Here is a 15,643-nt window from a genome sequence, read left to right on the forward strand (position 1 = left end):
GAGCCTGCTCTGCCATTTGATAAGATCGTGGCTGATCTGATTGTGGCCTCAACTCTACTTTCCTGTCAACCCACTATAACCTTTGACTCCTTTATCGATCAAGAATTTATCTAACTCGGCCTTAAAAGTATTCAATGACCCTGCCTCAGATGCTCTATGGGGAAGAGAATTCCATAGACTAACGAACCTCTGAGAGAAGATTTCTCCTTATCTCTCTCTTCAGGGAGACCCCTTATTTTTAAACTTTGCCCCCTAGTTCTAGTCTCTCCCATAAGGAGAAACGTCCTTTAAGCATCCACCCTGTCAAGTCCTCTCAGGGTCTTGTATGTTTCAATAAAATCACCTCTCATTCTTCTAAACTCCAATGGATACAGGCCCAACCTGTCCAACCTTTCCTACCTTTCCTCATAAGATAACCCCTTCATCCCTGGAATCAGTCAAGTCAACCTTCTCTGAACTGTTTCTAATGCAATTATATCCTTTCTTAAATAAGGAGTTCAAATCTGTATGTAGAACTCTAGATGTGGTCTCACCAACACCCTGTACAATTGTAACAAAACTTCCTTACTTTTATATTCCATTCCCCTTGCAATAAACAATTACATACCTTTTGCCTTCCTAAGCACTTGCTGTACCTGCATACTAACTTTTTGTGAATCATGTACCAGGGCACCCAGATCCCTCTACCACAGAGTTCTGCAATCTGTCTCCATTTAAATAATATACTGCTTTTCTATTCTTCCAGCATTTTCCCACATTATACACCATCTGTGCACTCACTTAACGTATCTATTTCCCTTTGCAGACTCTTCCTAACTTACTCTCCTACCTATCTTTGTGTCATCAGCAAATTTAGTGACCATACATTCGGTCCCTTCATCCAAGTCATTGATATAGATTGTAAATAGTTGAGGCCTCAGCACTGATCCCTGTGGCATTCCACTAGTTACAGCTTGCCAACCTGAAAAAGACCCATTTATCCCTCCACTCTGCTTCCTGTTAGCTAACCAATCCTTTATCCATGCTAATCTGTTACCCCCTACACCATGAGCTCTTATTTTGTGTAGTAACCTTTGATGTGGCACTTTATGGAAATCCAAGTACACTGCACCTACAGGTTCCCCATTATCCATCTTGCTGGTTACCTCCTCAAAAAATTCTAATAAATTAGCCAAACACAATAACCCTTTCATAAAACCATGTCCATTCTGTCTGATTGCATTGAGTTTCTAAGTGCCCTGCTATAACCTCCTTAATAATAGATTCTAGCATTTTCCTTGTGACAGATATTGGGCGAACTGGCCTGTGGTTGGTAGGACTGTCCTTACACCCCTTCTTGAATAAGGGTGTCACATTTGTCACTCTCCAAACCTTAGGCACCTCCTGCCAATATCTAGTAAAGGTTGGAAGATTGTTGCAAGCCCTTCCACTCTCTCCATTCCCACTTCCTGAAGCAACCTGGGATTCAAGCCATCTGGACCAGGTGACATATGTACCCTAAGCATAGGCAGCCTTTCCAGTACTACCTCCCTCAGTTTTTACCCTATCCATTGCCTCGATTTGCTTCGTGTCTACTGATATTTTGTCAGATTCCTCTTCCTTAGTAAACACCAATACATAGTACTCATTAAGTATTCTAGCCTTGCCCCATGCCTCTAATCATATATTACTCTCTTTATCCATAACAGACCCCATTCCACCTTTCACTATCCGCTTACTATTTACATGCTGGTAGATGAATTTTGGGTTCCCTTTTATGTCAACTGTCATTCTATCCTCATTTTCTCTCTCTGCCAGTCATCTTTTCCTCTTCCACTCCCTTCTCAACTTATTGTATATGGCTGGTTCTTACTTGAAGAATTCACCTGGCATGCATCATCCACCTTTTTTTATTTGTTTCATCATAATCTCTATCTTTCTCGTCATCCAAGGAGGCCTGTTTTTGGTTTCCCTATCTTTTGACCTTGTTGGAATGTACCTAGCCTGTGCCTGAAGCATCCCCTCCTTAAAGATAACGCATTGTTCCATTATAGTTTTTCTTGTCACTCTTTTTGGTTCCATTTTATCCTGGCTAGATCCCTTCTCATCGCATTGAAATTAGCCCTCTTCCACTCTAGCTGTCCTACCGTATATGGTTCCTTGCTTTTTTGCATTCTGATTCTAAATCTTATGGTACGATGATCACTCTTACCCAAGTGCTGCCCCACAGACACTTGGATGACTTGGCCTGCCTCATTTCCCAGCACCAGATCCAGCAATGCCTCCTTTCTAGTTGGGCTGAGAACATACTGATAAAGGAAGTTCTCCTGAAAACGTTTTAGAAATTCCTCCCTCTCCTTTCCCTTTACTCTAAAATTATCCCATTTGCTATTTGGGTAATTGAAGTCCCTGATATCACCACTCTGTTGTTCTTCAGATCTCTGTGATTTCCCTGTAGATTTGCTTATCTCTCTCTCTCTCTCTCTCCCTCTCTTTATTTGGAGGCCGATAGAATATCCCTAGTAGCGTAATCCTACCCTTTTTCCTTCTCAACTCTAACCAGATGGATTCTGTCCTTTCCGCCTCAAGGACATCCCTGTTTTCCAACACTACAATATCATTCCTAATCAATAATGCCACCCCATCTCCATTTTACCTTCTTTATCTTTTCTGAACACTTTCTATCCTATATATTAAGTGCTCAGTTCTCATTTTTAAGCCACGTTTCTATTATTGCCACTACTTCACATTCCCATACTGCTATTTGTGCTTGTAGCTCACCAACCTTATTCACCACACTTTGTGCGTTTACATACATCCATTGTAATCCTGTCTTTGCATTCCTCATAGCCCTTCTCCGTCTGCTCCTATCTACTATGGGACTCCTCCCTTCTCTAGTATTATCCAACACTCATGTTATTCCTCTTTTCTACTTCTATATGCTGGTGCTCGTCCCCTGGCCAATTTAGTTTAAACCTTCCCCAACCACACTAGTGAACCTCCCGGCAAGGACATTGGTTCCAGTCCTGTTGAGTGCAACCCGTCCCTTTTGAATAGTGCCTTCTGCCCCAGAACTGGTCCCAGTGCCCCAACAATCTGAAGCCCTCCCTCCTGCATCATGCTTCAAACCCCACACATTGATCCTCCTTATCTTCCTATTTCTGCACTCGCTAGCACGCAGCTCTGTGAATAATCCAGAGATTAATACCTTCGAGATCCTACTCTTCAATTTTCTCCCTAGCTCCTGAAAATCTGACCATAGGACCGCAATACCTGCCTTTGCTATGTCGTTGATACCAACATGTACCTTAACTTCTGGCTCTTTCCTTCCCTTCCCCCTGCAGAATATCCTGCATCCTCTCCATGATGTTCTTTACCCTAGCACCAAGAAGGCAATCCACCATGTGGGACTCATGATGACATTTACAGAAATGTCTGTCTGTCACCCTGACTATGGAATTTCCTCTTACAACTGCATTTCTACACTTTGCTGCTCCTCCTGTACAGTCCCTTGCCCTTTGCGTGGTCGGGTCTGCACTCCTTTAGGGTATCGTCACTTCAATAAGTCTCCAATGCTGAATACCTGTTTGAGAGTGGCATACACCCCGAAGACTCCTGCATTTCCTGCCTCTTCCTAATCTTCCACATGGTGCTCACCTGGTATGCTGAACTCTTGCTGTCTGTGGGCTGACCAGCTGAAGTGAAGTGTCCTGGAGTTCCCACATTGCGTAGGAATTGCAAGTAATAGGTTGCAGCTGCCCATCCAGTTGGTACCTCGTTTTAACTAATTTTAATGAATGCCTCTAGACCTGCTCTGTGTTACTGCTCTTATTAATTCAGTCACTGTTCTACTCACCCTGATTGAGGTTATTAATTTTCTGGCTTCTAGTTATACAAAATAAAGAACACAGCTTTTTTTTCCCTTTTTCATTGAGTCATCTTATTTAAACTAGAGGTCTCTAACTATCCTGCAGCATACATAACATTTTACCTCAGCTGAGGCCCTCAGTTTACCCCTAATGAACCATACTGCCTCGTGCCAAAAACCTGTCTCTGCCTTTTTAAAAACTTGCCTGTAGTGTCAGCTATCATAGAGCTCTTGAGGTTTTATTTCACCACATTGGTGGAATTGGGTTTTGCCATCATTTGCATTCTGGATCGATTTTAAAACTCTTATCTCTGCAAGGTATATCGTTCCCATGATTTCCTTGTGTTCCAGGTAGAGGCCTGCTACCCAACCCGAACCCAATGGGACCCAACGACGTGTCAGGTTCGGGTCGGGCCCATCTTCTGGGACCGGCTTTCGGGCTCGGGTCGGGTTAGGTCAAGTCAGGCTGGGCCGGACACACATTGTAAGTGCTCTGCTGCTAAATATTGAAATTTAAAAAAAAAACTTACCTGAGCTGAGAGTCCGGGACAAAACTGAGTCTGCGCAGTGCACGATGATGTCACTATGATGTCATCGCGCATGTGCTACAGCTCGGTAGAGCTTCCCACTGGGAAAGTAAGTAAAGTGATGGTTAGGTCGGGCTTGGGGCAAAATCGGAGGGGCTCGGGTTCGGGTTCGGGTCGGGTTCTTTTTCCCGACCTAAAGCAGGCCTCTAGTTACAGGTGAGTTTCACTGTTGCTTTTCATAAAACATTGGAAATTTAGTGTAAAGATACAGTTTGGTCATGCTCAGCTTATTGTTTGGTGCTTTACTGGCACCATTGGTTCAAGTCCAAGCCTCTAAGAGTACTTTATGCAAAATTGTTATAGATGCTGCATATCAGTCATAATTCTTCAATTTATTTCATGCAAAGCTCAATAGTAAAAAAGATAGTAGAAATAATTAGGCTTTGTTTCCTTTATTATACAGTTATTTGCTGAATGCAAATTTGGTGTATTTCTCTGAAAATGCTGTGTGCAGTAACCCAAAAGATACAAAATGCTCAATGTTGAACACTGAACAAGGTTTGATAGCTATTTGCACTCTGGCAACTTTGCTCGACCAAATTTTGGCAAGGGGTTTGTGGATGGGAGTGGGTGGGTGCGGGGGGGGGGTGTGGGGGAGAGAAATTATGTTGTTGGTATGTTTGGAGATATCCGTTGATTGGCTAAGCTGACCTGGACTTGTGATGCATGGTAGGATGGACGAGGGAAATGTTTGGCAAATTCCAGTTTACAAAATAACAGCTGTGGTTAAGTATCATTTCACATAGGGAAGTATTGAATTTTGAATGAAATATCTTTAACAAGGTTGTGAATACGTAGTTGGGATATTTCAGGATGATCTACTTCATTCCAGTTTTTAAAAAAAATCTGTGTGTACACAATTAATTTGCATAACGTTCCATCATTATGGCAGAAAGATTTTTTGAAAAGTTTGGTACGCAAAAAACATTAAAAAAAATTAGGAATAGGAAATGATTTTGCACCCAGTAAGCTTTTATTCTTGGATAGGTTTCAATCTCACCTACCCACCTTCTCAACATGTTTCTGTTTCTTCAGAAATACATCTAGTTGCTTCTTGAATCTGTTTATATGGTCACTTCATTAGACTTGCCAAGAATTCCATACGTCAATTTCTCTTGGTGGTTTTTAACAAGTTCTACATGTGTTTCTTTCTTATTCCTAACTTCTGGATTTTTTTTTAAGCTAGTATCTGTGATATGTGAATCCTTTGACATAGTGAGCAACTTGCCTGGATCAAATTGTCAATATCTTCCTGACATGAATCAAGTTTACGTCAAGGAGTGAGCTGGTAGTGGAATGATATGGGGATACTGGGAGAATATGGACTAATAATGCGCAAATTTGGTGAAAGTATGAGTTTAGTCCTGTTTGCACAGATTTCTGTTAGTTAATCAAATTGGCAAATAGCACAACTTTTTTTGTCTTTGTATTTTAAATATTAAGCTGCATTTATCATGGATTTACATTGGTAATGACGGAAAGTTCTTTCCATCTCATTGTGCTTTGCAAGATAGTTTTTTTGGTGAAGGAGCTAGTTGGGCAGAGGAGTAAGTTTTTTGATGTTGGACACTTGGATCTTTCTATATAACCATAGTCCCTATTGTTATGAGTGCTTCCATTTTTTTGTTAAATTTTGAAGATTTGTGTTTTAAAACTGAAAAGGAGTCCATGGATGTTTTTTTTTACAAGGGTCACTGAGGGGTCTGGATTATAAACCGTTACTGGAAGGCACCTGTCTTCAAATAATTACCCAGCAGGGATTGTTTTTGACTTGGGAAAGATGTTTACAAAGAAGTGACAGGTCAAGATTTATAGGGGTCAGGAGGCTTCACTCTTGTGACATTGTTTCTGGTTTCGCTTTGGACCGTGAGTTGGGATATGGACAACGGTTTGAAAAAGACAGTTGGAGAAAACTTCGACAAGGGAGCAAAACCCCAGCTCAGTCTGTTCCAGCTCTTTGAAAAAGGCTGTCAGTTTTCCATCTCTTGTGAAGCTGAGAAGCAAGTGTAAGTAACTGCCTGAAACCCCTGTACCGGCATTTTCCCTGGAAAGCCTGCCAAACTGATCTTCAACGTCTCCTGACAAGAACTGTTCTCGGAAGATCCCAGTGACAACCATTTGCACATATTTGGGATGCCAAACCAGAAAAGGACTTCCAACATCTTTTCATATCTTTTTTTTTCAAGAATTAGCAAGTATTTTGGCAAACTTTTTTGGGGATTTTTTTTTTTGTTATACAGCTCTGAAGAGTAAATCTCTTTATTTTTTCAGTTAACTGGTATATGTGTGTGTGTGAGGGGCTAAGGTGAAAAGGGAACTTTTATATTTTGATCTGTGTGTTTATGCATTAATTCACTCCTGGTTAAGACTTATTTTATAGTAAACTGATAATTTTGCTCTTTATTACAGAAACCTGGTTGATGTGTTTTATTCTGGGCTAAAAATAGAGTCTATGATTGTATCGGTAAATGGGAAAAAATTTCAATATATGTTCTGACCTTGGAGAAGTGGAACTAGAATAAACAGTGCACTGCTCCCACCTCGGTCGTAACACTATAGCTCTATACTATTGTTGCTTTCTTGATAAATGATGGTCAGTAATATAAAGTGAGTTTCCATAATGAATCAGTGAGTAAGTGCACCACCTGGGATGGGTACTGAGTCATATGGGCCAGCTAGGTTCCAGTTTCAATCCTTATTCTGTGCAGGATTGACTGCACTGGTCCCAACTGAGGAGGGCAGAAAAAAAAATCACCCATCATTGCTGCTTCTAAAAGTTGTTTGACTGCATGTTTGATTTTTAAAAAAAAGGGGGAAATTGCTTGACTGTGATTCTTCCTGTAGTCGAATTTCCTAAGACTTATAAAATGGCAACTTGAGAAAGCTTTCATGGTGACAGAGGCCCATTGGAAACATACCTAACATGAATCATTGCCTTCAGGATAGGTGGAAAGGAGAAGAATTGGAAGAAATAAGTAAAAGGAAGCTGTTAGCCATTTATCCAAAACGACCTAGCTTAAGGAAGAGAGGACTTAATCATGTGAGTTCATAGCTTAATTATTCAAATTATGTATGAAATCTTTTTTCTGACCTCATTTTATTTCTAATGTTTTTCTCCTTCATTACCTTAGATGGAAATTCAGGCTTGGGGCAGCCCTCTGGTACCTTGCTGAAGTGGGCAAGTTGTGACTGGATGCAGTTGACATTATTTGCAACTCAAACATAACTGTACTCTTCCCTCTTGGTAAGAAAATTACAAAATATTGCACTACTGGTATATAATTTTTTTTACTATTCAAACTTTTTAAGAAGTACTGTTAATGAATTTTAATTGCTGACTTTTTTGTATCACTTGAATTATTTGCAATCATGCCACGAACAGTGAAATCGAAATGTCATGAGACTATTTCCTTGAAATGGCCTTGCGCTGCTTGCCTAAATTTGATAGCCAGCTTTACACCAAATAACACTGCACTGTTTATAATCAATATAAAGCCAAAATTTCTTCTGCGTGGATGCAAGATATGTTGTATAGCTGTCCTCCCGTACGCGCGCACTCACTCTCACGCTCTGCCACCTGCACCCCAGCATGCTTTCTCTTGCACACTTTCATTCTCGTTTTCTCTCTTCACATAAGCTATGTCTCTTTATCTGTCATGAGGGCTTGAATTAAACAGTTTCTTGCAGTTAATCCAGTGTATGGCATTGCACTTGAATATGTTTAACAAGGTGGCTGGCTTGTCACAATCGTCCTGTGTAGGTTCTTCCATCTTAGCTATTAAAAGTTTATATGAATTGGACTATGAGAATATGGACTTGCTTATCAAGGGCTCAGTTTCCATCTTGATGCTGCTGAAGTTCTGTATCTTCAACCAGCGGAACAACTATTCATTGTGATATAGTGAGCCATGCTGTAGTCAGGAGGAAGCTGGCAATGCAGTCACACTTTCATGGTAAGCTGTTCCTGGAGCTCCTAATACTGAGTTTCAGTAGCTCTAGATAACCAACAAACCAATAACGAGCATTAGATTTAGTGGTAATCTAGAACTGAAAGTAAGATGGACAAGGCATGGAAAATGTGTGGTACCCTGCCATGGCAAATTGCATTGTTTTAGCTGGTTAAAAACCTGCAGTATTTCAGCACACATTTTGGGTTTCTAAACCTTGGCCCTTGCTGGCCTGCACACAAAGTTTTTGGACTTGCATAACCAGCAAAAACACATTGCTGATGGGCATCAGGTGAAAATGTTTGTACTTTCTGATAAATAGTTGATCCAATCTTTCCAACATTACAGTGTTAGTTACTGTCCAAAATGACAGTGCAGAATGATTGAGACGGGAAATCCAGTCACTTTTCAGTTTGTGATTTTAGTCATTTGTTGGGTTAGCAAACAAGTGACAGAAACTAGCATCCATTGAGCAATTTTAGGAAAGGTCTGACCAAAACAAAGTTTCAAGAAAAATGAAGATAGTGAATAATTTAAATCTGTACCTTTTCATTCTTCACATACCTCCTCCAGTTATACATCTTTTCAAATTGTGTGTTTTGAGATGGTGCTATCTTCAATATCAGTTGAAACGCTAACAGGGAAGACAATTATTATAGTCACTGATCAAATCATTTCCACCTATTAATGGTAGATGAATCTTAATAAAAATGTAATAATTTGTGGTATTCTGGGAGATGTTGGTATAACTGTTTATTTTCTGTCTTGATTATGCAGTCTTTGAATTGATCAGATACGTATTTGAGAGTTCAGCAGACTGTAGTGTGCTAAGCTGGAAAATTTAAATCTCCTACAGAGGTTACTTGGAAATGATTTGAAAGAACTGATTTATAACTGCTTTTGGGGAAGTGTGTATGCAGGAGCTTGTAAACAAATTGCAGTGTACTCTTGACTCTTCATTATGTACATTTATAAAACTTCATAGAAGTACTGTTTTTTTTTGTAGATTTTCTTGCAATTAGGTTAGCTGTAAATCACCATAGTTGTAACAATACGTGACTAGACAATTTAAAGAACAGGTTTTCACTCCTTGTGCAGCCAGAGGATATATAGGATTGTATCAAAGGCACTAGCCATTGTTTTTAAACTCGTGTGCTTTGAACTATATGCGCATTATATGCACTTGTTCTTCTACCATTATGGGATATTGGGACAATTGTTAAAATTAAATTGAATGCCTTTTTTAAAAATCCTAAAATGCACACTTGGTGTGGTATCACACCACTTGGGCAAGAATGGTTCTAGGTCAGTGATATCAACCTGGCAGTGATAGGAAGCTACGGTTGGCCTCCGTGTCCCTGGGCTAGTGAGGGCTGAAAGTCAACATTCACTGTTCTGGCTCAAATGTGAATAAGAGCCGCTCATGCCTGGTGTCTGCAGAATTGTATTCCAGAATGAATCACTCCCTTCAGGAGAGGAGCGAAAAGAAAAAAGAATAGGGAAATAAAATCCCTGGTAGGTTTTGTAATGTTTAAGCATTTAAAAACTATTTGCTTTGTTTTATTCTGCCAATATTTGCAAAGTATATGGGTTTAATTGAATTGTTTAAAATTACCAATGGTATAAATTTAAACAATTATAAAAAAAAACTGTTGAGCAGAGTTTTTGTTGGTGGGACGTGGAAACCATTCAAGGTCCAGGCTGTCACATTGCTTCAAAGTCAGAGCTGTATTGCAGACTGGTTATATTGTCAGTTGGCTTTGGGAAGTTGTTCTTTGTGGGTATGTGTTCAGTATGTGTTTTTTTAGTTCAAGAGTTATCTTTCTATTTTCAGCACTAACTGCATTCAAATGTGTATGTTGAAGAAAGTAAATTTCACATTTTTAAATGGTGCACATTTGTACAGAGTAATAATTTTATTCATGTACATTTGGTCCAGTTTTTCTTTTAAGTATCACGTCAGACCTAAAATGAGGAATAAAACGTTCTTCCTGAACTGAGATGATGAATAGGTGATCTATTCCATGACCTCTGCTAAAGCTGCTTTTTAATAGAATACCAAAGGGTTTTCAAGAATAGTTAAATGTTTTCAGATTTGTGTATGTATTCTCTCTCTTTGTGGGTGAGCTCATTGCCCTCGGGTCTCAAGCCAGTGTCTTTAACTTAAACAAAGGCAATTACAGAGGCATGAAGAAAGAGTTGTTTAAAGCGGGCTGGGAAAATAGGCTACAGGGAAAGTCAGTAGATGAGCAGTGGCAGACTTTTAAGCAGATATTTCGTAACACTCAGCAAACATTTATTCCGGTCAGAAGGAAGGACTCATTGAGAACGATAAAGCACTCATGGGTAACAAAGGAAGTTAAGGAGAGTATCAAATCAAAAACAAAGGTGTACAAGACGGCGAAAGCTGGTGGTAGGCTAGAGCATTGGGAATTTTTTAGAAACCGGCAGCGGATGACTAAAAAACTAAAAGAGGGAGAAAATTGATTGAGAGTAAATTGGCAAGAAATATAAAAACAAACAGTAAGAACTTGTACAGGTATATAAAAAGGAAGAGAGTAGCTAAAGTAAGTGTGGGACCCTTAGAGGATGAGACTAGGAAATTAATAACAGGGAAATGGCAGATAATTTAAACCAATATTTTGCATCGGTCTTCATGGTGGAAGACACTATATAAACATCCCAACAATAATGGATGAGCAAGGTGTAAATGAGAGGGAGGAACTTGTAACAATCTCTATCACAAGCAAAAAGGTGCTTGACAAATAAACATCCCAACAATAATGGATGAGCAAGGTGTAAATGGGAGGGAGGAACTTGTAACAATCTCTATCACAAGCAAAAAGGTGCTTGACAAACTGATGGGACTAAAGTTAGACAAGTCGCCAGGACCGGATGGCCTGCATCCAAGGGTTTTAAAAGAAGTGGCTGCAGAGATAGTGGAGGCATTGGTCATAATATACCAAAACTCACTGGATATGTTTCCACTGATGGGGGAATCTCGAACTAGGGATCATAGTTACAGAATAAGGATTGGAAAACCACTAATGTGACGCCCCTATTCAAGAAAGGAGGGAGACAGAAAGCAGGAAATTATCTTAACATCTGTCATTGTGAAAATGCCAGAGTCCATTATTAAGTAAGAAGTAGCAGGACATTTAGAAAAACATAATGCAATCAAACAGAGCCAACATGGTTTTATGAAAGGGAAATCATGTTTGACAAATTTGTTCGAGTTCTTTGAGGATATAACAAGCAGAGTGGATAAAGGGGAACCAGTAGATGTAGTGTATTTGGATTTTCAGAAGGCGTTCGATAAGGTGCCACATAAAAGGTTATTGCAAAAATAAGAGCTCAGGGTATTGGGGGTAATGTGTTGGCATGGATTGAGGATTGGCTAACACACAGAAATCAGAGAGTCGGGATCAATGGGTCTTTTTCAGGTTGGAAAGCCGTAACTAGTGGGGTGCCACAAGGATCGGTCCTAGGGCCTCAACTATTTACTATTTACATTAATGACTTAGAGGAAGGGACAGAGTGTAGTGTATCCGAATTTGCTGATGATACAAAAATAAGGGGGAAGGCATGTTGTGATGAGGACACAAAGAATCTGCAAAGGGATATAGATAGGTTAAGTGAGTGGGCAAAAACTTGTCAGATGGAATTCAGTGTGGGAAAGTGTGAGGTCATCCACTTTGGTAGGAAGAATAAAAAGTCAGATTATTATTTAGATGGAGAAAGACTACAAAATACTGCAGTACAGAGGGATCTGGGTGTTCTTGTACATGAAACACAAAAAGTTAGCTTGGTGCAGCAAGTATTAGGAAGACAAATGGAATTTTGGTCTTTATTGCTAGTGGGTTGGTGTTTAAAAATAGGGAAGTCTTGTTACAACTGTACACGGTGTTGGTGAGGCCACACCTGGAGTACTGTGTACAGTTTTGGTCCCCGTATTTAAGGAAGGATATACTAGCATTGGAGTTAGTTCAGAAAAGGTTCACTAGGCTGATTCCGGGGATGAAGGGGTTGTCTTATCAAGAACGGCTAAACCGGTTAGGCCTTTATTCATTGGAGTTTATAAGAATGAGAGGTGATCTAATTGAAACATATAAGATTTTAAGGGGGCTTGACAGGGTAGATGTTGAGAATATGTTTCCACTGGTGGGGGAATCTTGAACCAGGGAACATAGTTACAGAATAAGGGGGCACGCATTTAAAACTGAGATGCGAAGGAATTTCTTCTCTGAGGGTGGTGAATCTCTGGAATTCTCTACCGCAGAGTTGTGGAGACTAAGTCACTAAATGTATTTAAGGAGGAGGTAGATAGATTTTTGAAATCTCGGGGAGTCGAGGGTTATGTGGAGCAGGCCCGAAGGAGGAGTTGAGACCTGGGACCGATCAGCCGTGATCATATTGAATGGCGGGGCAGGCTTGAGGGGCTGAATGGCCTACTCCTCTTATTTCTTATGTTCTTATTGCCCTGAAGGCATGGCTGGCATTGAACAGTTGCCAAGAGGCAAATAGTCAAAAAACCTGCATGTTGACTCCCACATTATGTTGGAAAATCAGTTGCATACAGTGTCACATTTTTTTGAGTTTAAAAACTGAGTTTGGTTAAGATGCTTCCAACATATTCATTGCTTATGTTTGGTTAAATATGTAAAGAGAAAGCAATCCTGAATTTGAGTGGCTGGAGAGAATTTGTGTTATAATGAATAAAAATTGCATTCCCTCATCAGCTGCTTTCTATTTAATGTTAAACTGTCTAAAACCTTTTATTCTGATCTGGTGAGTGAAATTGTGCTGTGCGGTTGTATATCATCTGAAGTCAACTTCTGTATTGACAGTTTGTATGAAGGAACATCAGAGAAAGATGTTTTTCATCTCTCCAGTGTGGCTCAACAGCAACATTTTAAGAAGAACAGTGATTATACTGAGACTTTGTTTCTAGGAACTGTGCCTCACCAGCAGCAAATCTCTGCCAAACCACATACAATCGGTGGAAATCCAAAGAGGCCAGCGTGAGCTGAACCCAGGGCCCTACTGACAATTGTTGGAACTAAATGATTTACCATTTTATTTTTAGGTTTGCTGACATGGGTAATCTGATTAAGGTGCTAACCAGGGACATAGACCACAATGCTTCACATTTTTTCTTGGATTTTGAAAGTAAGTTTTATCCTTCACAGCTGGTGTATGCAAAATGTGTTCTGTCTCACCAGAGTGAAGGCCAGTACAGGTATTAGAAACGCACGCAACAGCAGGATACTATCATTTAACAATGGTTGCATGACATTTCCATTGTGGCTGCAAACTCATCCCATGATTTAATTGTCTTTTTAAAAAACTTTTTATTTTTATTTAAAATGCTTTTTAATTTCCATTCACCAATTCTCAGGTCCTTTTTTGTCGGGGTGGCTATTATGCCTGCGAACAGCTTTAACTACTTCAACTCCTCTGTGTCTCCGGGGAAGGGGATAAACGTTAGTGACATCTGGCACATGTCGCTGCTTGCAGTGTAACCAAGAAAACCACACAGCATTTCTAGTTTAAGCAGTTGACACAGCTGGTAAAATGCTTAAAATGGTATAAACCATGTGAGCTGACAGTGAATTTCTATCACATGCCTTGTAGTCTTTTAAAGGCTTTTTGTTTGCATTGCTTCTCACTTTGGGCTGTTCTGCATTTAAGGGGAAAAACTTTTTTTTTCTTCCTTCTTGTCTTGGCAGGTACCTTAACATGGGGAACCTTCTTAAAGTTTTGACATGCACAGATCTTGAGCAGGGGCCAAATTTTTTCCTTGACTTTGAAAGTGAGAATGCTCTTCATTTTATATTCTTTTTCTGCCTGCAGTAGACTGCATCTCTTTTACATTGCACTTGTGTTTGACGCTTGTTTAAATTGCTTTGCATGGTGAAGCTAGAAGGGTCAGCACTGTTTTAAATTTTTTATTTCCAGTCTGACTCGAGCAGTAGATTCTTATAAATGCATGATGAACTGAAATACATTGAATAATAGATGTGAACTCAGATGTGGCTGACTGGTGACTATGGAAGGGTAAAACGATTTTTTAATAAAATGGTTCCATTCTGTGTATTTACACATCAGAAGTGATGTTCTGTACATCAGTTAACTTTCCACCAACCTGTTTGAACTGGAAGTCTTTCATTCTTGCAGATTTCTGATTACTGTTACCTTTGTTCTATTTAATTGATGATTTGTCTCATTTTGTTATTGTTATCAGTTATCATTGAGTACTTTATTCATACCCAAGTGCTAGACTTATGCTTGGGAAAGAGATACTTCATGCAAAACTTTTATACACTCTTCTATATGATTTTGGATGGTTCAGTGTCCATTGTAAGAAATTAGATAAGGGGTGGGGGGAGGGGGGGGGGGGCAACAGAAAGCCTTGGAATCTAACATTTTTGGGACTTAAGTAGGTCTTTAACATATTACCCAGTCAGTCTCATCTGCCCATCTCCATTTGAATTAGTTTGGATGCCATCTTTACTGCTTCAGTTGCTTGGCTTGCAGAAATGTACAAAGCATGTTGTACAAGGGTCTGAAATAAAACCATAATTACATAGTAGCTTTGGAGCTCCATGCTTCCTTTTTTTGCTTATATGCTGATGTTTCTGAATATGAAATGTTTCTGAACATAGAGTGTAAATTGGTGGCTGCATCTGCATGCTCATTGCAGCTACATTAGAATATCACAATAAAATCTATCGCAAAGTGTCACTTCAGTACAGGCACCATGTGGGACACTTTTTATAAAGTTTGTTTCAAGTACACTTTGACTACACCCCATCCCTCCTTTCACATCCCTAATCTGTTAATGAGCCTACCTCTGTAAAAGCTACTTTGCTAAGTGAGGAAATTAAGCAAAAGACTTTGCCACTATTCAGTGCCAACACAATTTGTTCAGTTGCTGAGAATTGTACTTGCTGGCAGGATCAATTTTGTTTTTGACCTTACTTTGCTGCCATAAGGTGTGCTACAACACCTTAAAGCCTAAATCTTATTGCAGCTGGCAACTGGTATATAACCTTGCCCCTGCAGTTTATGTGTATGCACATACAAAAATAGTGTGGAGAAGGCTGCTTAGGTTATTTACCTAATAACATTTAATGGCTGAAGCAACAGACTAACATCTTTTAGTGAGATGTCAAGTCCCAATATGTCTACAGGCAAACTTCATTTTTAAGGCATTCCTTTCAAAGCATTGACTTAAGTAAGATGCTGTTTTGCTAGAGTAT

General features: G+C 39.7%; 1 protein-coding gene across 17 annotated transcripts in view; it reads left to right on the top strand.

Annotated features, from left to right (window-relative positions):
• The window catches only part of LOC137370159 (CYFIP-related Rac1 interactor B), a 235,911-nt gene that overhangs the window by 170,990 nt on the left and 49,278 nt on the right, over positions 1 to 15,643 (top strand). For 3 of the 17 annotated variants that reach the window (XM_068032411.1, XM_068032410.1, XM_068032412.1), the window contains exons 3-5: positions 7,376 to 7,474; positions 7,566 to 7,678; positions 14,111 to 14,193. The exons of 1 other annotated variant lie outside the window; for it this stretch is intronic. In XM_068032411.1, coding sequence (XP_067888512.1) covers positions 14,121 to 14,193 — 73 coding nt within the window. In that variant the 5' untranslated portion in view covers positions 7,376 to 7,474; positions 7,566 to 7,678; positions 14,111 to 14,120. Of the gene's footprint in view, positions 1 to 7,375; positions 7,475 to 7,565; positions 7,679 to 13,467; positions 13,551 to 14,110; positions 14,194 to 15,643 lie in introns of all 17 variants that reach the window. 13 more of the 17 variants (XM_068032415.1, XM_068032413.1, XM_068032414.1 and 10 more) reach the window with 5 other exon arrangements.

This window comes from Heterodontus francisci, chromosome 5, assembly GCF_036365525.1.
Source record: "Heterodontus francisci isolate sHetFra1 chromosome 5, sHetFra1.hap1, whole genome shotgun sequence".
NCBI classification, from domain to species: Eukaryota; Metazoa; Chordata; class Chondrichthyes; order Heterodontiformes; family Heterodontidae; genus Heterodontus; species Heterodontus francisci.